We start from the raw sequence: 22,137 nt of genomic DNA, 5'->3' as shown, positions 1-22,137 counted from the left end.
AATTATCTTCCTGGCAGACTTGATTTAACCCCAAAACATGTAAGCAGTCATCGTTAAACAAAAATGGAAACAGTTCCCTAAGAAACAGTTTAGCACGATCGAAGATTCAAATTTATACCTTGACGGAAATTTAGTGGAAAAGACAGACTAAACTGCTGTACAGACTTTAAAGGCAGCAAAAGCTGTAGTACATTCTTTCATCTGTCAACATAAGATGTACTGTTAGAAGTGCTGCCAAGTCCTCAGACTCGCACTCTGTACCCAGGGAAATAGTATGGTATTTCAGGTCACATCTTTCCATAATATGGAAAAAGGTTAGTTTTCAGCATCAGTTACTCATGGTGCACCAGCTGCTTGTGCTGGCATCTGCTCCAAAATGAGACCAGCATTTATACAGTCTTATATATCAATAGTAAATAAAGAAATAGTGATTTTCATATAGGAGTTGAAATACACACAAAGCTTGGAGTCCTCAGTAGAGAGTTTTCATCCTTAAAGAAGTGCTGTATATGAGCATTATAAACTTTTATTGCCGCAGACTGGCCTCCTATCACGTTTGTATAGAAGTGACTTTGGTGTGTCAGTTCACGCCAGCAGCTCTGCGTTTTGGCTCAGCTGACAACAGCTTCGTGCCCAAGCACTCCCATATCAAATCATGATGGAATTTCCTGCTACTGATAAAGGCAGTTGTTTGCGCAATGTGTTTATGAAAAGAGATGGAAACAGAGCAAGTCATATATAAGAAAATATTGGGGGAAACATAATTAGGGCAACACCTCAAAAATATTTTGAGAAATTGATTGATAAGTCTTGATGCATGGCAAGACAAAAGGGGGACCTAGTGTTTTGTCAAAGGAAATCTTTGGAGAACCAGAACAGCAAAACCAGGTGATGATCTGCTACAGAGGACTGCTATGGCCTACAAAGGCAGTGGTGCCTGAGACCAGGATGCATGGTCAGGCAAATGCACATGGAGCAGTGACAAAGAAGGCAGGCCAACCTGCACGCTGCGACGTCCAGTAGGTCTAGTTTTAAAGGACATATACAGATTACACAGGAAACTATGAAAGAATATGATATAGAAAACCTCTATCTTTTTTTTTCCTCTCAAGTTATTCATTTCACATGAAAATAAGGATATCTTGTGTGTGGGTGAATCTGCTTTTATTTATTCTCCCTTAAAAGTCAAAGCTTTCCAGCACCATCACACAGTTTGTTGCCATGGAAATGACCATTATGCCACAAACAGGCACTGGTCTTCACAGGAGGAGACAGCAAGAGCGAATGAGTCTTAAGATGAGTTAAACTAGTTGTTTTCATGTCTGTCCTATCATTAATAAAGCATGAGAGCTCAAATACACCATACACAGCTCAAGTTCAAAAACCATTTCCAACCTGTGTTTCCCCAACACACACCTACCATCCAGTTTAAGGCACTTTCCCGTGAAGAAAGCAAGGGCAAAAAAAATGTTTATTAAAAACACTTGATCTAATTAAAATTCTAAATTCTTAACGAAATTGAAAGGCCACAAGCATCTGCCACTTCCCTTAAGCAGAAATAAGAGCTGCATATTCACTTCTAAAAATATTTTATGCAAGAATACTGGAAAGCAGACGCATTTCACAGCACGTAGTGCCAGCTGCTCCACAGCAAGGAAGGGCTAAAAAAACAAATGCAAAACCCATGCAAGCTCTTTTCTCAGCTGACTCCTCTCTCACAGGCACACTTCCACAAAGGCAGCCAAGGCTACTCTTGGCCATGACCTACTTTCTCGCAGCAGCGCGAAGCCCCACAGCCTTGTGCTCTCATCTGTCAGCTGACAGCACTTGCTCCTGCGGGATCGCAAAGGGCAGCGTCCTGTATTGATACCCAAAGTAGAGGTTACTGCAGCGTGTAGGTTAGTGGGGCACTGTGGCAGCTCGTGGATGAAGCATGCCGATTGTTCCCAATTAAATCATTCTGCATCATCACTGTGTGCCTCATGAAGATATGACCTACAATCCCTGCACATCAATTAGTTACACTCTTTGAATTTCTTTGGTCTGTGGCTGCACGTTCTTCTTGTTAATGAGGCTCTGACCCTGTTGGATATGCACCATCCTGAAAAGCAATAAAAATGGGCTCATTTGATTCTCTGTCCGCACATGGGCAGAGCTGGTAACATGCGGCAAGAGTTGTATTTAGTAAATGCAGACTTTCCCACTCTATCAACTGTAATTGAGTCAGCATTACCATGTTCAACACTTGGGGATCAGACACCCTCCTGAATGGCCTCTGGCAGAAACACACAATAACCCAGGGAAGCTATCATGAGGGAAAAATAACATGTCATGTCTGAACTGGTTGACAATATGAGGACCAAATCATCCAGTGCTGGCTTGGCCATTTGGTAGGTTCTCACTCACCAAAACAAGCAACACAGAGTTACCTCAAATAGAAGAGAAAGCCAACCTAAATATTAAAACATAATGTTGCTTACCAAGTACTAAATTTAACTTAAGAGCAGCAAATGAATTTTGTATTAAATTCTTTGGCTCCTTTAAAAGTGAGACCTGTTACTCCTTGCACAACTTAACGTTTTAAGAAGCCCTCTGACAATTTTCTCTGCTATAAAACCTTCAAGAAATACGGGGATAAGAGCTGAATGAATGGTATTAGAATAACTTCATGTATAACGTTACTTATTCCAGATTTTGTAAATGGATTTAATGATGATAAAAGGCACTGGAAATCCTCAGCAAGCCTACACATTATGGGAATGTGACTGGAAACAGCAGTGGGGTTTTAACAAGATAAGCCAGCTTCATGTAGTTTAATACTTGATGAAAAATTTGGGGTCAGCATCCACGAGGCCAAAATAGCCTCATGATTCAAGGTATCATTTCTACATTCAGTTGAACAGCAAAAAATGCCAGATATTTCTCAAGTGGACAACTGCCTACCAAATACTAAAATGATGTCCTCAATTCACATTCTTGGATGAAGCTGCTGTTCAGCTGCAGCTTTCATCTATTACTGAACTGGTATGGAAATGGACACAAAAGATCCTTCATAACCCACTTCCAGACCACTGTATTTCCATATTTAAATTTTAATTAAACTGACACCATATGGTCACCAAAGCCTTGTCCAGAGAATCATAAAGATATGCTTGATAACACACACGGCTCACAGATACTAGCAATAATGTTGCTCTATCAAAGAGCAAATTAACAGAAATTACCATGAGAAAAAGTTGTGTAGTTTCATGTGCAAGATTAAACCTGCAGTCTTAATGCAGTCAGAAGTCTATCAATCCAGAGACCCACAGCCAAATACAACATTATTCATGGAAAAGAAAGCTTTGTAGAAGCATCAAAAAGCTAGTCTCCAATTCTAGTGAAAAACAGGCAAGTAAGGATCAGTGGGAAACCTCATGCTGGATCTCATTTAAGGTTAGAGCGTTTCACAGCTGCTAGTTTAAGTGTCACAATCACAAAACCTCATCCAACATGCACACTTCCACCAAAACACAAAAAAGGAAAAAAAAGAGACCATCTGTTCGGTCTGTAAAACCTAGATGTAAATACTTCCTTGCTGTAAGGGAAATAATGCATTAGGAATAATGCTAGACATATTTATCTGCCTGCATCCAGAGCTGGCTTACTGGATAAAACATTGCCCATCACCAAGACAATCCCTGTCATCAAGGTGTAAAGGAGGCACAGCAGCTTGGCCAGTGACTCACGACACTGGAGGGCTTTAAACATCTCCTTTTGATAAAGCACCTGAACAGTAAGTAGAAGCAAATCTCATCTTCTTCACTCTGCTTCCCAAAAATAGAGGGAACTGAAAAACAAATCCCCCTTTTAGCACAGATAAAGGCTAACTCCTAGTGGTCCTGAGTGTACTACTGTAAAACATACAGATTCAACTTTGGGAGTCTATATCCATCTGTTCACCAGTAACAAAGGAGAGTGGGAAACTGTCAGAAAACCCAACAAAAAAAGGAGTCATCTTCCAAGTCATCAGCCTCACCAGGACCTCCAGCCCCATGACTCCTTCTGTTTTATGACCCTTGCCAGTTATGACACACAACTTTCTGGTCATTTCTTTGGGCATGAATCATGTCCTCACATGTTTCTATCCAGGGGCCTTGAAAATTTATGGTCACTAGTCAAATATTAACTCATTTAGAACTGTTGACTAAAAGCTAGTAATTTCTGAGGCAAATGAGGTAAGACAACATGGTTCAGTTGCTGCATACTGAAAAGCTCATCTCATTCAAAGTGGATTCTAGACATTTCAGCAGCTGCCCCCAGACAAAAATGCACCTGGAGAGAAATGCTTAATAATGCTTAAATAATGCTTAATAATGCTTAAAACACAGGCTGTAACTACCTGTGCCTGAAAGACTGCTACAGGCCGCAGGAACACAGGCAGCAACCTTCAACTGGAAACAAAGAAAAAAGGAAGAACCACTGTTCATCCTGGCTAATTCTTCTTTATAAGTACCTAATTCTGAAAAGACCCAAGCTATCAAGAGAAAACGCAACAAATTACTATACTCTGAAAGCAGCCTTCATGTCTCAACACAGACACTGAAACTGTTTTCTGTCATACATTATCATGTGTAGTATATTAAAGTAATATCAAAGTATTTCAGGAAGAGATTAGAAAATATTCCCATCACTGTACCAGGAACTCAACCAGCATTTACTACGTATGATTGACTCTGTTCAAAGAAGACAAGTTAAAATTAAACAGATGTGGAGAGGGACAACTGTGACCATTTAGGGTATAGAGAACTTAAAGGCAAGAGGAACATCTGACAGGAAAATACAAGTCTCAGCAAGAAAACATCAAGAAAGCATTCAATTCCTCTGTACCAAATACACAGCTGTAAACACTACCAGATATAAGCACAATTCTGGCACAAACACAAACGAGACTAAGCTGGTCAAACCCAAAATTTACAGAAGATATCTATCAGATGAAAACCATCAGAAGAACCTCTCGGCAGTCATAGCAGGAAGGAAGCAAACACTGGTTCAAGACAGAGCATGCAGTGTGCAGAGCAGACTGTGAGACAGCTGAACACCTCAGTAAGTCTTCCAGTTTTCTGTTCCTGATCATTTCACCCCGCTTTTTGCAACACATGAAAACCAACTAAGCTGGATTTGTCTGAATCATTTTTCAACAACAAAGCTTCCCTTGGTTTTATTTCTGTAAGCTTTGTTCTCTGCTCTGTAATAAGCTATTACTCACCCAGAACAAAATTGTATTTCCACCCCCCACTTAAACCTCTCTTACAAATAAACAAGAAATAACCTCCCTTCACTTCAAATGGACAAGAAAAAAAACATGGCAAGTTTAACAAAAGGGAAAAAAGGGGAGCAACTGACATTTAAAACTATGCAATATCCAAAGGGTTGACTTGAGTTGCATCAGACAAATTAGGAAATATACTTTGAATTGCAAAGCTGAAGATGTGCCAACTTCTGACACGTATGTGAAAAGCCTCCTCTAGAGAAGAATTAAAATTCTCATTTATACATCAGTTATGCTACAACCAAATGAGACCTGAAGTTACAGATCCATCTAAATGATCACTCACTTCCCCAGCTGACAATGTAGCACACTGCCTCAATTTCAGGTGCTGTACTCTGATGTTGAGGGAAAAAAAAAACCAATGAAAGAGGGATATACCTCACTCCTGAATTTTCCTATGTATCTCAGTTGGTCAAACTATTTCGCTCTTAATTAGTCCCATCAATCTATGTGTGGAAAATTGTTGTGGAGATAGCCTGCCTATGGAGGGCTCCACAGCATTTTCCTCTCAACATACATAACATAAGGCATTGTCTATCTAGACAAAGAATGAAAATGCTCAGAGTCAGCACAATCTCTTTGGAAACAGTAAAAGTGAAGAAAACTTCTCAAGAGAAAAAGATGAAAAGTCATAAGGAAAACTCGACTCCTGCCGCAGCGTGCCATCTTTAGAAGACCATCAAAATCCTAAGGTAACATTACCACCATCTTGCAGAAAGGTCCAGACAAGCACTCTGAAAATGCATCACATTGAACATTATCTACAGCTATTACATTTTCCTGACAATGTATTCCAACAGCAGCTGCTGCTACGCTGGCATGAAAGAAGTCACCTTCAAACCACAGATCCTTGTCTGATGACACCCATTATTTGTTGCTCGTTATCTAGAAACACACCTGGAATAACACAATTAAAGGAGCAATCTGCAGTAAATTACCTCACAGACCATATGAACTGAGTTAAAACCCATAGTTACTTTTGATTTAGCTAATACTGGCCACATGAAACTTGAACCTGTCCTCTCCCCTGTTCAAGCCAAAGACCTGTTCCACTCAAGCCAGCACTGGATGAGTTTTGTTTGTGATCTTCATCTCGGCACCTCTGACTCAGCAATGTCTGAAGCTCATGCAACCCACTTACAGGAATCGATTTGTGAAACTCATGGGCCTTACAATGATTATTTGATAGAGGTGGAGAGCAATTTGTAACGAGCTATAAATCCTTGGCTGGAACCTAACCTGTACTTTAACACCTGTTCCTACAGTACTGAGTATTTTCCATACTTCTGACATGCTGCAGTTTCTTTATTTGGAATACTGCAAAAGAAGAAAAAATACCTAAGCCCTCTTTCCCATTATGTTCACTTTTTGGGTGAAGAACCATTTATCAGCGCTTTCTGTTTCTCTATCTTTCAAAATACGTACACAGTAAAAAAACCCCACTTTTATGTTTAAGGAAGTTTCACCTTTGCTCCAATTTCTGCATCCTTTTCAGGCAGGATTTCCCTTATTTAGACAGCCAAAGGCTTTTTTAGTGCATGTAAACATAAGTGCTATAAGGCTGTTTGTTCATTTTTAAAGTGGGATTAATAAACCCAGTGGTAAAAAAGTAATCTTCTCCATATCCTCTCCATTAACCTGGCCAGCAAGGTTCTCTCACCACAAGACCAGCAACTGTTTTCTATGAGACTGGCTGAAAACTAGTTGATCAAACTGAAAAGAAACCATGATTTCACAATAAAACGAAGAAATAACAGCCATCAGCATTTGGAACAGGAATTAGCTAAAAATACAGTTAAGGAATGTATTTGAGAATTACTTTCCAAAGTTTTGAAATAAGAAGACTTGGTTGCAGGTTTTTCTTTTGAGGGTAAGAAATTACTGGTTCTGAAAGTGCCTGTAATTAATTATTCAGGCAACAACCACCCTACCCACCTTATTTCAAACAAATGATTAAAATAAAAGGGCACTCCTCACACTGCTATGTGAGCAATGCTGGAGGGAGAAGATGTCCACTACAGGCTCTGTCATTGCTGCTGGGCATTGCAGGTACAAGATGCACATCTCTGGGAGCTTTCAAAGCATGGATCAGACAGGCTTACTGCATGAGGCACCTGTACTGCCACAATTAGTTGATAATATTAGTCATAATCTCACCCCAAGTCATTTTTATTTGGTAAACACAGCATTAAGAGTGTGGGAGAACAATAGCAAATGTTTGTCTCATTACAAAGCAAGACTTTGGCTACAGCTGTCTCTTCTAAGAAGGCAGATGTCCTGCTGGGAAAAGTCAGAAATTTTCAGCCTTCTGACTCCAAAGTTAGTTCTCATTTTCCATGTCAGTGCCTTATGACATTTAAGAAGAAACTATCTCTGGCCTGTAGTTCTGGATCTTAACCTTGCATGAGACAGGGCACGACACAAATTGTGCTCTGCCTCTTTCAGTCCAGAAGCGTGAATCCTAGTTTCATACATCCACCACAACGTATCTTCAGGTCTCCTAGGCATACATTAAGCCCAAACTAAATTAACTCAACTGAATCCTGTTTGGCCTTCAAGCTATACATACGCAACTACTGCTCAGCTGCACGTGGCCGTTACCGGGCGGATTGCCTCTCTGGGTTATGCAGGATCAGCAGACACATGGATTTCAGTTTGCTGTCAGCAGTGCAGAAAGAATTCACACAGGTGACCCTGCTATGAGAGTTTACAAGTAGATGCACTTGAAACAGTTACTAAATTGACTTTGGACCAAAGCCTTAGAAGCAAACACCAGAGATGAACTGAGTTTCAACTGTCTGAAAGAATTAAATTCCCACAGAAAAGGGGGAACTGGGGACAAAGACCATAGCTACTTCTGAAACAGGGGAAGAGAGATATTTGGCCAAGAGCCTTGAACGGGGCTGAAGTACAACCACAATAATCTGGCCTGCCCACATGCAGTAGAATGTCACTGAACCAGAGTGGAAAAATAGGTATTTACATCAGACACATTACAACGCAAAAATAGCTCAGCCCACATACAACATATCCATGCAACAAAGCACAATTTCCTTGAAATTCCTGTCAAAAGGCATGCTGATCTATCATCTGTTCATATTTGAGATTTCAACAAACCAGACACACTCTGACCAATCTTACTTCTTGGAAACAGGTACTTCAGAGCCCAGCTGGCTGACTTGTGTGGGCATGTTGGTCAGGGCTGTCATATCACTGCTACATGAAATATTCTGGCAAGCTTACAATTATCTGCAAGCCCAAGAAGCCAAAGTGCTGTTCTTAGTAAAAAAGAATGAGCTAACTATGACTTTCCTCCTTATTTTATGCAATTTTAGCATAAACATAAGCTAGAGCAGCGTCCTGACAAAGCTGATAATAAAAGTAAGTGAGCCAATGCCATCTGACAGGCAGCAGTTCAGCTGCGAGAGATGTGTGTTTCTTCCAAAATTATTGGCCTAGTAACAGAACTATTTTTCACCCCAAAGCATGCTTAAAAATGATGGGAAGAGGAAGGTAATTAATTTAAAGTTGTTTTCTGGAATGGCTCATGGAAAACTCTAGACAAAGGTCAATGGTGATTTGTTTCTCCTAAACGGATATGGATAGTGGTGTCCATACTGCACCACAGGAGAATGTTCAGAAAAGCAAGAAAAAATAAACCATGAACCATAAGGAAGTACAGGGAAGGAAAGCAAAGGAAAAAAAATTAAACATTTTAAACATATCAAAGAATAACTAATCTTGGCATTGCTAAATGTCTTTAAAAAGGAAGACTGGTCCAATAGCTTAGGATTCAGAAGAATCACAGAAGTCACATGTAGATCAGTTCACAAACATCCAATTAATAAAAGATTAGCACAGTCCTACCCCCTGGGAGCACTGTGAAGGTAAATATATTTATGATTGCAAGGCTCTCCAACTCTCCACTGAGGGGTCTACTTCAGAAATAAGACAGCTAGGCAGGATTAGTAAGTACCAAGAGTGCACCATTAACACCACTTTCCAAATAGCCTATTGACTTCTCAGAAACATTTGGCCTGTAGCAAACTGTAGCAAAAGAAGGACAAGCCACAAAGGACTTCATTTTTAACTTCAGAGCAAAAATATGTTAGAAATTCTGCAAAACCTCATCCCCAATGACAAATGATCAATCTGTGCAAAGTAACTTCATAAATTACCATACAAAACGTGGCACTGCAGCTAATCTGGCTCAACTGCTTTTAAAACAAACCCAGAAACTTGAGTTTCCGCAAGGCACCAACTCATTACAGAAATATTTCCTGGTTTCCAAAATGAACGGGCTGCACAAGTAACAGAAGGTGCACACACAATGACACATGAAATAGAGGGCAGTACAGCCTAGAGATGCACAAGCTCCTCTCCGACTTCCTCTGCTACCTACCCTGCCTCATCCCAGCACTTCCATCCCCTTCTTGCCCAACACCATCCTCCCCTTCCAAAAACCAGAGCTAGCTCTCTGGGAAATAAAAGGCTAAATTACAACACTTCATTCAACCCCACTCTTCAACTTATAACTCCACAGGGCTGGATTCAGTAGGGCTGTTTGCTGCTCTGGAGAGCAAGCACATACTTTTTCTTCCAAGTGGTCTGGAACACCTTTGACTTGTGGAGGAGAGAGTGGCACTGTACAAGTCCACCACTGAATAAAAGAGAAGAAGAAAGTGCTTCCCAAACAGAGCAATACAGAGGAAGGGGGCTCATGTTGAGGTGACCTGGAGATGCACTGCAGATCAGCACAAGTCTGGGTAAACTAACATTCCGAAGTACAGCTTCATTTGAGCGCTTTTGGTTCATCAACTATATTATGCACAACCTCCCTTTCTCTAATTACACAAGACCACTAAGCACATTACACTTGCCTAGCATTTACCCAAAGTAATTTTAAACCACATCACGGTTCACATTCTGAAATGAAAACAGGTGTCATGGAGCTGCTCCGAGTGAAAAAACCTGATCTGGCAAAACCCCAAAACTCCCAACCAATGCATGAGGCAGCAAGCTGGTTAGAAGCTGGTGAAAACAAATAAATAGCTGTAATTTCATTCCTTCTCAACAACACACTGGCCTCTTCATGTGTGAAGAAAGACGTTCAATCATCTCTCTAACACACAAACACACCTGCAGTTTGCTATAACTGAATAGACTGAGTCTCAGACAGCCTGTTCACGTTTAGCGTTTGGAACGCTGCATCTGTATTTAGCTTCTCCTCGAATCTGTCTGCTGGGAAAATCTTTAATCAAACACAAGATGTTTCAGAGATAATCTCATTCCACAAAGCTGTCTGCAAACAAACCAACAATCCTGTGCAATGGCTGCCACCTACTGCTTGGGAAAGTAACTGCACTTACTAAAGGAAAAGGCAAGTTTCAGTCGCTCAAGCAACAATTTCTGTTTAAAATTTCCCCCTATGCCCTCACAAACAATGCACTCAATCTTTTAACACAGCAGAAAAAAATTAATTCCAACAAGGAAATATTTCCAGTACTCATATTTATCCGGTGCTTTATAGTTTCACACTACTACAGAAAATAACCCCTTCAAAATCACCATTTATGCAGAAAAAGAAGGGAGAAAAACCACTAGGGTGCTGACCATAATATGAAATCCCAGTCTCACAATGAACTATCACAACAGAGGCAGGTCAGAAGCTTTCTGAAACATACTGCCAACATAATTCAGAAGATTTTATACCTTAATCTGACCATTCATAGTATCATCTATTTATCTCCTTAATCTGCATGAAGACAAATATCCTTCTTTTTAGAAAACATCACTGCAAGTTTAGTCCCAGATGGAGGAGTGAGCTTGCCAGCCCCTTGCCCTGTACAGACTAGAATAGCCCTTATATGAGACAGCAGGACAAAGCCTTTTCCATCAGTGACCAATTGGGCTGATTGGAAATCACTACCAGTAACATGAAAGCTCCTATTTCCAGCTATACAGATTTTACCTATGCCACACACGTAAGAAAGGCAAGATACCCTGGGAGTTTATATAAATGAACTGCACATAGTCTACTATTTACAATCCTCCTTCTTCCACACACATGATCTGAGACTGATTATTTTCTACTACAAAGATCATTAGCAGGATGACAGGGAGAGGCTATCAGGTCGCAAATCCAGAAGCCCCTTTTTTTCCCCAGCTAAAAAGAGATCCCTAGTAAATCTCTACATTAATTTCTGCAAATTCAATCTCAGAGATACCTAATTCAAAATAGCACTCCTGTTCAACTTCTTTTGCTTTCATTAAGACATTTTGTTTCTTCCACACGTTAAATAGGAAACAGAGCATACGGGACATGTTAAATAGGAAACAGAGCATAAGGGACATGTTAAACAGGAAACAGAGCACAAGGAAAGCAAAGACATCATGTGAATACACTCATTGTTACTTACTTCTCCTGTGATTGGATTGGTTCCGTATTTCTTTATCCAAGGAACAATGCTCCTGAAAAGAGAAGAGATAAAATAATAAGTGACAAGCATAATCAGAAAACTCTGTTGATAGGCATGATTACTTTTGCCAGCTTGCTAAGACCAAATGACAACCACACAGCTGTAACCAGTTCAGCAACACAAAAATAAAGCTAAGTACAGACAGTAACTTACAGTATGTCAAAGACTGTCCCATCTGGTGTGCAAACTGGGTATTCAAATGGCTGCAGAGACAAACTAGGAAAAAAAAAGTACACATTCTTTTTAGCAAAATCAGCTGGAAATCATGACAGAAGCGAGTTACATTTTGCTGATTCACTTGCACATTAAAGCAAGGCCTACCCTAATAAAAATACTGAGTGACTGCCAATACCCACTACCTGATTCTACGTAAATCATATTAACAACAAACCCATGAAGGGAACTGATGCAGTTCAGTAATGTTTAGCAGCCAGCACTTACAGCCATAGAGCCATGGGATGCTGCAATACTCCCCAGCTGCTGTGTTGTGCCCCACCAGCACATAAAGATGATTCAAGCAGAAACACTCAGTGTCTTTGCACTGAAAAGGACCAGGGAGTAACTGCCATTCGTATTCAGCACCCTCTGTTAAGGATGCTTCCATAAAGCAGCCAGCTTTTAGCCAAGCAGCAGTAGTTTGCAGATGAACTATGCAATTTACAAGAGGATTTCCACCCCACCTCTACTAACCCCCCTCTTTCACTCCAACACTTCAAGCAGTAAACTCTAAACACAAAAAGATTAACATAAATATTGCTTCAATCTACCTAATCACTGCTTCAGAAAGACGAGTAACTGAAAGCATATTCTGAGCAATGAAAGGGAGACTCAAGCTACAGTTACACGAATTTGAAAGACTGAAATGTACCTAATAATTGTTCTGAATTGTTTTATCACTTGTGTATTCTTTAGCCATCAGCTCCAATCTCTGCAGACATTGATCATGGAAAGTATAGACATTGGTTTAGCTCTTACCAAATTTTTTCTTGCTGTACTACTATCACAGCAGGCACAAGCCAACGAAAGTAACTACCTCAGAAGAACATGCCTTCAGTGATAGTTCAACGTCACCGGCCTGATAAATACATGTGTCATTTAATAATGATAATGTATATTTGTTGTCTTACCTGCAGTGATCAAATGACAAACGTCTAAAATTAGTTCGTGGAAGGTCTGTTGATGAGAAGAGAAATAAAAACAAAACAACACAACAGAACTATAATAAATACACAGTGAATGCTCCATCCCTGGCAGTGTTCAAGGCCAGGCTGGACAGAGCCTTGGGCAACATGGTCTAGTGTGAAGTGTCCCTGCCCATGGCAGGGGGCTGGAAATGGATGATCTTAAGGTCCTTTTCAACCCAAACCATTCTCTGATTCTATGATTCTAAAGCAAAAAATAAAGACTTGAAATTTACATTTTGCTACATTCATGGTAGCAATTCACTGATGACAAGAACAAATACACTAAATTTGCATTATTAATAATACTTGAACACAGCTTTGCTCAACCTGGTCTAGTGGAAGATGTCCCTGCCTGTGGAAGGGGGCTGGAACTGGGTGAGCTTTAAGGCCCCTTCCAACCCAAACCATTCTATGATTCTATAAACCTTGCAAAACTGTAACTAAAATCGGATTTCTCCTGCAGAGCACAAGTACGCTCCTCGAGTACAGTTACACGAATGGAAATGCATCAAAACAGGTCTGACAGACTGGCAGCATCCAGCTTCCGTTTGATAGTTACCACTCAAGCTCTGCTCTACCAGCGGGCACAGAACTCGGTGAAGGCCGGGACAGCTCATCTGGGCGTTAACGCGAATTTCCGCCGGTTTTCACGCTGACGAGCACCACAAATTCAGGTGCCCAGCGGCACAAAGGCCGGGCCGGGCAGCCCCGCCGTGCCCCGCTCAAGGAGGTCACCTCAGCCTCTCACACTTCCCGTTCGGACGGCGGCCCCCTCGCGCCTTTACCTGCTTTCTTGCCTCCGTAGAACTGCGTGTACTCCGCGCATGTGATGTACCTGCCGAGACAGGGCGGTCAGTCACAGACACCAGCACCACGCCGTAGGCCCCGAGACTTCCCCCCCGGCCTGCCGGGGCCATCCCCACTCACATCTTATCCTTCTGGTGCTGCCGCTTCCCCATGGCGGCGGCTCAGCGCGGGGCCTCAGCCCACGGCCCGTGCGGACACAACTCTCCACTCCCCACAGAGACCCCTCTGCGCCCGGACGGCTGCGGATGCTGCGCCCTTCCGGTGCCGGTGCGGCGGCGAAAGGCCGCGCCGCGGAAACACGGGCGGTAAGCGACGTTCCGGGCCGGGCAGGCCGAGGGGGCGGGAAGCGCAGGAGCGCTGAGGGAGCGGGGCGCCCAGGCAGCAGGTTACAGCACCACATAAACCGGTGTGCGGCCGTTCGCCGGCCTGAAGGCGAGCCGGTGCCCCAGGACAGTTATCTCCGGTTGGGTTCCCCCCCACCAGTGCCAGGTAGGGACGCCGGGGAAGCCCTGAGGGAGTTTTGGCGGGTGCGTTCTGCCCAGGGCGAGTAGTGAGAATGACCGATCCCCCCCGACCTTCCCCATTTCCCCATCCACACCATTAATAAAGAAAAGAAATCTGCCCCTACTCCCAAACTGAAAGTGCTCCTCGTTGATTTTGCTGCAGGCTTCCTTTGATAACTTAAGACAGTGTTCATAGACCTCATCTGAAAAAAAAGCAGGTGCTGAATGTAAGCAGAAAATGCTAAAATACCCGATTTAAGAAAAACGTGCAACCTAATTTAAATACATTTTGTTGCATGGAATTTAAAATGGTAATATTTCTGGTCTGTCAGGCAGTGACAGAGCCTCTCAAGAGAAAACAGGTAGAAAAAACTTCTAGACAATCCTTCAGAAAGTATTCCAGCACCTCTTGGAAGACTTAATGACACAGAACTTTTTTTCCCTTAGCTAATTACCTCTAAATCCTATTAAAAAGCATTCATTACAAGACTGGCATGAACAGCACAAGGCTGAATAAAGGATAGCCAGAATCCAAACATCTTGCCTTTTGCAAGGAGGAAACAGGCACCTGGCTCATAGCTTTCACTTATCAAACACCTTCAAAACGATCCATGTTCTTTATTCTTTCCTCATTAAAGCATCCGCTGGCAGCTGCCTGCACATTCTGTCAACCATCAAGAGTCAAAATCCATGGAAGCTAATAGCCAGACTCCTGCCAACAGTACCAAGCTTTGGACCAGACCCACCTTTTCCCCAGAATGTGGTATGTATCTCTTGTTTTGATCACTTCAGTGGGTTCCATTCCACTCTATGAGGAACACAATGCCTACTGCCGTGATTGTAGGCTACTTGGCAACAGCATATGAATCACAGCACTACCACTGTTGTCACAGTACTATCAGACTTTTTGGACTAGAAGCTCCAAGCCAACACACGCAGAATCAAGCTGTGCTACATCTCCCACTTCTTGTTGAAAAGTCACTGATGCCATACTGAATAGCTGCTAAGTCAGTTGTTTTTATTGCTCTTCAAGACACTTCAGTTGATGTGCACATCACATTGCTGTACAAAGTAGTCAGGTGGCCATAGATCTGGCAGTTGAATACAGAGGCAACAAAACCCTCCAAATGTGGGGTTTTGTTGCTTTAAAGAACACATCCCTCCCGCTAGGATCCAGACAACCATGTAACTGCAGAACTGCATCTCTGAGCTCAGTCCCCTTCAGCCAAAGACCACAGCAGCACAGCTAGTCCTTGTCCTGGCTGAGGGTGAAGGGTAGTATGTTTCTGCTAGAAGTTTAGGGGAGAAATTGCCTTTTCACAAGGGTTTAAATACACTTACTCATTTCTGCACTAATTTCCTTACTCAAAACCATCTCAAAGTAAGGCGTACCTGAATAGTTAGGTTTTAGAAAGAACCAACATACACGCTTGCTTCTTTCCCAGCACCATGCATACTTTGGGAAAGAAAACAAGTTAATTAATTTGGTTTCAGTGGAATTCCAAAACCACTCCACAACTGAACTGCTGGCAGGCCACCAGCACTATTGTGTTATCACAAAATGCCACACACGGAACATGATTGTAACTGCACAAAGCTCACTTCTTGTTGCAGCACCGACCACTTTGGCAGTGGTCAGGGGAGCCCATTTTGCTTTGTGTTGCCTGAGATAATGAGCACTCCCACACAGCTCTTGTTCTTCTGGCTGAGATATGGCTCCAAGAGAAAACGTAGCTGTCCAGGGAGATTGTAAGTACTTGTCTGATCACGCTCCCAGAGGAAAGATCACCCAGACAGTATTATTTATTTCTAGACACATTAACATGATTCAGCCTGCACTGACATTTCTGGAGATGCTTGTGCCCTTTGTAATAATTCAAAACTTACATTTTTCTGTTTGTTTTTTAAACCAATGCAATGTTCATTTATTTCTGTACTTACAAAAAGAGTCACCCCACTGTATCCCTTTCCCTCCCCCCTAAAATGCCTTTTACAAACATTTAAAAATTAAAAACCAGATGATGACATGTTAATTTGGTAGAATTATTTTGAAACATAGCTTTTGTAATTAGAGTTAAATTTCCTACAAGATGACTTTGTAGAGACAGCCTGATTATCGGCCAAATAAAATTCCATATTACAAGTTAGCAAATTCTAGTACAAAAATAGTCCATGTGTTAGAACAGCCTCTTATTATTATTATTATATTCACAGGAAAGAGTCTATTGGCTGCATAATACCTTAATATTTATGAAATTTCTTTTTACGTGGCTCATTCATCTAATTTAATATAGTGTTGAGCCTCAATAAATCCTCAGGCAAAAAACCCTAAACAGGGTTAAATATGCTGTTCAGTGTACTCTGAAGTACTGTGCTTTTCACAGGACATCCAAGAAACCCCACAAACAGTTCTCAGCTAGTTTTGATATTAAAATGAGAACCAGATCCAAAAGGACCCCCCTGAAGTACACATCCACGACTTTCCATAGAAACAGAGGCCACAGCTTCGATGGTTTCACTTGGGAAATGGTCTAGCTCATCCACTCATCATTTTCACAAATTCACTTGTGAGCTTCTTTAAAAACTAAAGCAGGTCACTCCTGGGACCCTTACGGCACTGCCCTCTTCAGGAGTGTCCCTGCTGACCAGGCTCTTGCTCCTCTTCTGTCTCTGGTTAATGCTGTTCAGCAGTTTCTCGCGGACCAGGCCCCGCAGGGAAAATCTGGGTAAATGCTACTTGTCTCTCAAGATGTCTAGCTGCTCTTGATATTCTGTGAAAAGCCTCTGGAAGCGGAGGTTCTGTCCAATTACAGGAAGAAGCTCTTTCAATAGTTCTCTCTTTCGTAAACCCTGCACAAAATCACAAAAGAGTCCTCAGAATGTATTACTTGATAACATGAACATATTCCATACAGCCGTTTAAGATTCATGCCCTTTTTCCTGCCTGGAGAGAGCTCTGTATTTTATGTTCCTACCCTGCTTACATGAATCCTAAAATAAAAACTGTCTTACATTTATACACTCATGAAGCTGGTGCAGCCTCTGAAGTTGCAGACTTTCCTACTGAGAAGGGAAGACATTTCACTGGCCTGTCACTATTTCAGAGTTGCTATGTGAAGAACGCAAAGACCTGAACACGCAACTCTGCTCCATCTGCCTGAAACTCAAGACAGCATCAGAGCTGAAACTGTGGCAATAAACATTTGTCTATGGTTTCACATGAAATAAATACAACTGCAGTGGAAGAAACCCTGCATATGAGATGAGAGCAGAGTAAGGAAAAGGGTTCCAAAGACAGCAAAAATAATGTGATTGCTATTTTGCCACTAAGTTTAATAATATAATATTTAAGTTCTATTGTCTATCCATGTCCTGTAATTTTCATGGGAAACTCTTCCTCATTGTTTTGTTTAACTGTTATCAGGACTTACCATAACTGTTGATTCCCACTGACTTCCAGCTGAGTAATGGACTGGACCCAGTAAATCCTTGCATAATTCTCGCAAACGATATTCAAACCCTGAATATTATCAGAAATAAAATCACATTCAGAAGCATTTCACTATATACAACCACTCTACAATGTAATTGACAACATTCAGGAAAGTTTAAGTATCTAGAATAAAGGCAAAAACATTGATTTCTGAAAGAATGTATTAGTCTTCTAATAGCAAATCTTTGGAAAGAGGATTCGTAAAGGATTTATTTTAGACTGCCAAAGGGCTTTATTTTAGGTTCTCAAAACCAAAACCACTACTAAAGATAATCTACAATAGGGAGAATAACTGAAGTAGGTCTCAACCTCACTCCCTCCTCCCACATAAAGATACCAGCTTTTAAAAAAGCAAAACAAAGAACATTAGAAAACATCAACAGCCAGAGATCTAATACAAAAGAGATATCACATGAGCTGGAAAGCCACAAGATGAAAACCAGTGAAGGGAGAAAGTTGTTAGGTTGCATTTCATGGTAATACATGAATTCGGAAAAATGGAGTCCATAGTGAAGAAAATAAAAAAATCCTTCTGATACATTAAAATATTATTAAACTAGAAGAGAAATCTCAACCTTTTGCAAAAGAGCTTACACCTAAAATAAAATACACCAAATTAATATGCATGAGTTAAAAAAAAAAAGGTAAAGAGAAAACCTGTAATAAAACCACACACAGTTTCCAGGCCAGCTTTATTCACCCAAAAATCAGAGGGGAGAATTCCCTTGCAAGTAACTAAGTCATCAGTTCAGGAGTAATTTGCCAGTCAAGGTATAATAGATTGAATATTTGAAGGGATTAGAATGTTGAAATCATGAGAGGAATAAAGGGTCAATAATAGGATATGCAATTTTCAAATTTAGCAGACCTAGGATAGCAATACACACGTGGCAAAGCAGAATGTGCAGTGACATCCAGTGTATACACACATGCAAGGCTGTGACATTAGTGCAGTGCAAGATGAACCCTGCACACACAATAGAGATTCATAATTAGTGAGGACTTTAAAAAGTGTAACTGTCTCTTCAATAGATGTATGACCCAAGAAGAACATTTTAATTTCAACTGGAGAATCACATGCCATTTATCAAGCTCTTTTGTTAAATAAGGGGTCAAAAGGCAAGAATTAATGACCTGAATTTTAATTCTACCAACACCTATTAGGTGGCCTAACATGAACCACTTAGCTCCCCTCTGTGTAAAATGATTACGCATGATAAGGAATTAGGCTGTATTAATACAATGGGAACTACAAAATTGGAATGCTGGCAAGTGGAGACACAGAGATCTTTAGAATCCAAGAAGCATAAAGTCAGTTGGTTAACCTTATTTAATATAATAGCATAGAGATACTGTGCATTCAAATATAAAACAGACACAAGTACTTTTCTTGCAGGATTCTCTCCTCACAGAATTTAACCTGTGGAGCTCACCAGTAAAAGCTGTTCAAATTTTAGAATGTAAGAAACCAGTGTAAAGTGCAAGCAACACAAGCAAATTCTCTGCAGTTTTATGTGCTCTGGTACAAAGTGTCAGAGACCAAGCAACTCTTCCATTTCACATCAGGCAGCGATCATCAATTGCCTGAGGAACGTTACATATTTTACAAGGTGCTGCTGGTTCCTCCGAAACATCTGTAATTGCTGCCAGATAATACATATGATGTCTGACAGGCACCTGGACTTTTCTTACAATGCAGCTCCTACTGCTGAAGTCCATAGATGGCACTGTTTCCCCAGACCATGATCTGTTCACATTGTGTCAAAATAGGATTCCTGAGTACTGAGCACTGCAGAGAGCAAATGCACTTCAGCAGCTTGTTTTGGTTTTAAGTAAACACTGAGTCCAGAAGCCAAGTGCTGAAAGGAGAACATTAAGTGCAATCATACATATACATAACATGAACAAACTGTTTCTTAAGTCTACCAAAGCTGCAAAGATGTAACACAGCATGGCAGGTCTCACCTTCATTAACTAGGTACCGTGCATAGATAAGGAGCCAGTGGCGATATTCATGACTGGATTGTAAGATAAGTGCTGCTGCGATCTGGTTCTCCAGGTATGCAAGTGTTGTTTCTTGTTGCACTAAATGAGGCATGGAGAACAATCTTGCAGCTTGCCTTCCTGAACTACACAACAAAAAAATTAACATGCCAGCCATAAAATCAGATACTATTAAATTCACTTAAATACTTAAATTCAGTTTAAGGAATAGATATTTTTGCACAAGCTATTCCACACTTATCTTTCAGAGGCATCTAGTGCTTCCAGGGTTCAAGCTTTTAATGACAAAGGCAGCACTTCATGGCAAACTGCCTTCACCCCCAACTGGACCATTTACAAGTATCAAGGTCCACGGAGGGTTTTCTGCCTCCTGTTCTTTTTCCTCTTCCTTGCATTTGTCATCTCTTTAAAAACACATGGTTATCAGCAACCAAGTATTGCCATAAGACGGCTAATTTGAAAAAAAAGTAACCCATTATTTCATTTTTGAAAACAAAAAAGCTAATTTTTCCCTTTCTCAAAAAGAGAATGCTCTTTGTTTGGATTTCAAATATTTCTCACAGTTAATTCCCCTCCCTCTCCAAGAGAACAGCAATCAAATTATACAACTCTCCACAGTTTCTCTCACTAGAAAAAACAACCTCTGATGTGAAGGACAGAAAGAGCACAGAAATCTGCCTGGGAAATCAAATTCAAATCCAGGTGAGGATAGGCTATTAAATTACCTACAGGAGTCTGCTCTGGCTCACACAATTCCCTAGTGGTATTTTCAGATGTTAAAAATACGCATTAGATGACTAATCACACAACTTTCTCAGACTTCACTAAATAGATCCCTTGAGGACAACTGAACTACTCAAAATTTGTAGGCCTATTCCAGAAAGCTGGTAAACTAAAAATTAAAATGTAAAACAAAGTCAGTTTGGCTAATCAGAATATTGCATCATCAAATACTTTACCCATCCAATAAAGAGGAGCCTTAAAATGATTAGGTTTAGAGGATGCTTTCCTGCCGCCCAAGCAATCTCAAAATAACATTAAGATACAGACTATAAATGTGCAAAAGTTGTAAAAAAAAACCCCAACACTGTATGAGCTCCTGATAGTTTCAGAGCCATTAGCATCTTAAAAATTAACTTGCTAATTCAACTACATGAATAAATAATAAGAAAAAAGAGAGAAACATGCTGATCAAATGAAGCAAGTAAGTGCGTACTTTGACGTTCGTCCCTGTATTACAGCTAAAGGCCCAGAACACAGCATGGCTTCTTGGGATGGTAAACTATTCCTGAAGTCTGCACATTGTGCTAGAGAGTCCTGTTTGTCAGAAACAAGATTCCTGGGAAAAAAAAAAAGGCAAACAAAACGCAAGTTTGAGGAGAGCAGACAGTGGTATCGGGGGATCGAGCTCTGTTCTGACTCAAAAGCCCAATTTGTATTTTCACAGATAACCAAGAAAATATCACTGAGATGCCCAACTGTTCCCACTCCATGTCCAAGTTCTGCTTGTGCTGTCACGGAAAAGTCCCTCCCACCTACAACATTAATTGTATAATACAGTTTAGCACCAGTTTTGAGGGAAATGAACTTTCTACTTGTCATTCTACGTCTATTAAGAAGTCATGTCCCAGAACAAAGACTGGAGTAAACACAGGTAATGACTTTAACAACTTGATTTTGCTTCATGTCAGGTCCCCATACCCACCAGACAAGTCATCACAGATCACAGGCATTAACTATCTTTCTCATACATTACAGCTATTCCTTCCTATGGAGGGAGTTGACAGTTACAGCTGTCATTTCCACACCTAATCGAGGGTATCATTTGCACTGGTTTGAGATGCCAAGTGAATCAGTGGCTCAGAACAATGCTAAGTTTAGATCTCCAAACGGCTCAGAGGTAAAATGGCACAAATATTTACAATACCCTTTACTGCTTTATCATGTTTAAATGTGTGTGATGACTAAAGGGACTGCTCTTTTATATATCTCCAAAGCTGTGGTGCAGACAAGCAAATTATAGCAAATTCAGAGTTATGGCCGAGAGCCTGTCCTCTGCTCCTTATTGATGGGGAGAATTTCTATGTAATTTCTCAGTATATCTAAAGAACAAATAAGGTGGGTTTTTTTTCTTTTCCAGAGCATTCACATCAAGTAGTGACTAATTTCAATTATTCGAAGGAGAAGTTGAAACAATAAGCCTTTCATAAAGCATGCTCATTACATTAAGTGCACCTATTACATTAAGACTGAAGTATGGGGTTATTTCCCCTCCTGGAAAGACAACAAAGAATCTGTTTTGGAACACACTGTAAATAATTTAACCATGGCAAATTTTTTAATGGGAACTTATGCC

At 40.8% G+C, this 22,137-nt stretch overlaps 2 protein-coding genes across 3 annotated transcripts in view; both read right to left on the bottom strand.

Moving 5' to 3' along the window:
• Positions 1 to 14,045, bottom strand: part of PPIL2 (peptidylprolyl isomerase like 2) — a 70,046-nt gene extending 56,001 nt beyond the window's left edge. The window contains exons 1-5 of one of the 2 annotated variants that reach the window (XM_080628686.1): positions 13,902 to 14,045; positions 13,760 to 13,809; positions 12,918 to 12,963; positions 11,944 to 12,006; positions 11,731 to 11,782 (exon numbers count right to left, since the gene is read on the bottom strand). In XM_080628686.1, coding sequence (XP_080484812.1) covers positions 11,731 to 11,782; positions 11,944 to 12,006; positions 12,918 to 12,963; positions 13,760 to 13,809; positions 13,902 to 13,933 — 243 coding nt within the window. In that variant the 5' untranslated portion in view covers positions 13,934 to 14,045. Of the gene's footprint in view, positions 1 to 11,730; positions 11,783 to 11,943; positions 12,007 to 12,917; positions 12,964 to 13,533; positions 13,810 to 13,901 lie in introns of both variants that reach the window. The other variant, XM_080628687.1, reaches the window with a different exon arrangement.
• Positions 14,046 to 16,199: 2,154 nt separating this feature from the next.
• The window catches only part of HIRA (histone cell cycle regulator), a 36,856-nt gene continuing 30,918 nt past the window's right edge, over positions 16,200 to 22,137 (bottom strand). Inside the window, exons 22-25 of the mRNA XM_080628685.1 lie at positions 20,998 to 21,120; positions 19,743 to 19,906; positions 17,716 to 17,804; positions 16,200 to 17,134 (exon numbers count right to left, since the gene is read on the bottom strand). Coding sequence (XP_080484811.1) covers positions 17,018 to 17,134; positions 17,716 to 17,804; positions 19,743 to 19,906; positions 20,998 to 21,120 — 493 coding nt within the window. The 3' untranslated portion in view covers positions 16,200 to 17,017. The remainder of the gene's footprint in view (positions 17,135 to 17,715; positions 17,805 to 19,742; positions 19,907 to 20,997; positions 21,121 to 22,137) is intronic.

The sequence above is a fragment of the Psittacula echo genome, assembly GCF_963264785.1.
Source record: "Psittacula echo genome assembly, chromosome: 13".
NCBI lineage: Eukaryota > Metazoa > Chordata > Aves > Psittaciformes > Psittacidae > Psittacula > Psittacula echo.
The sequence above is the reverse complement of the archived record's forward strand: the minus strand, read 5'-3'. Positions and strand labels throughout refer to the sequence as shown.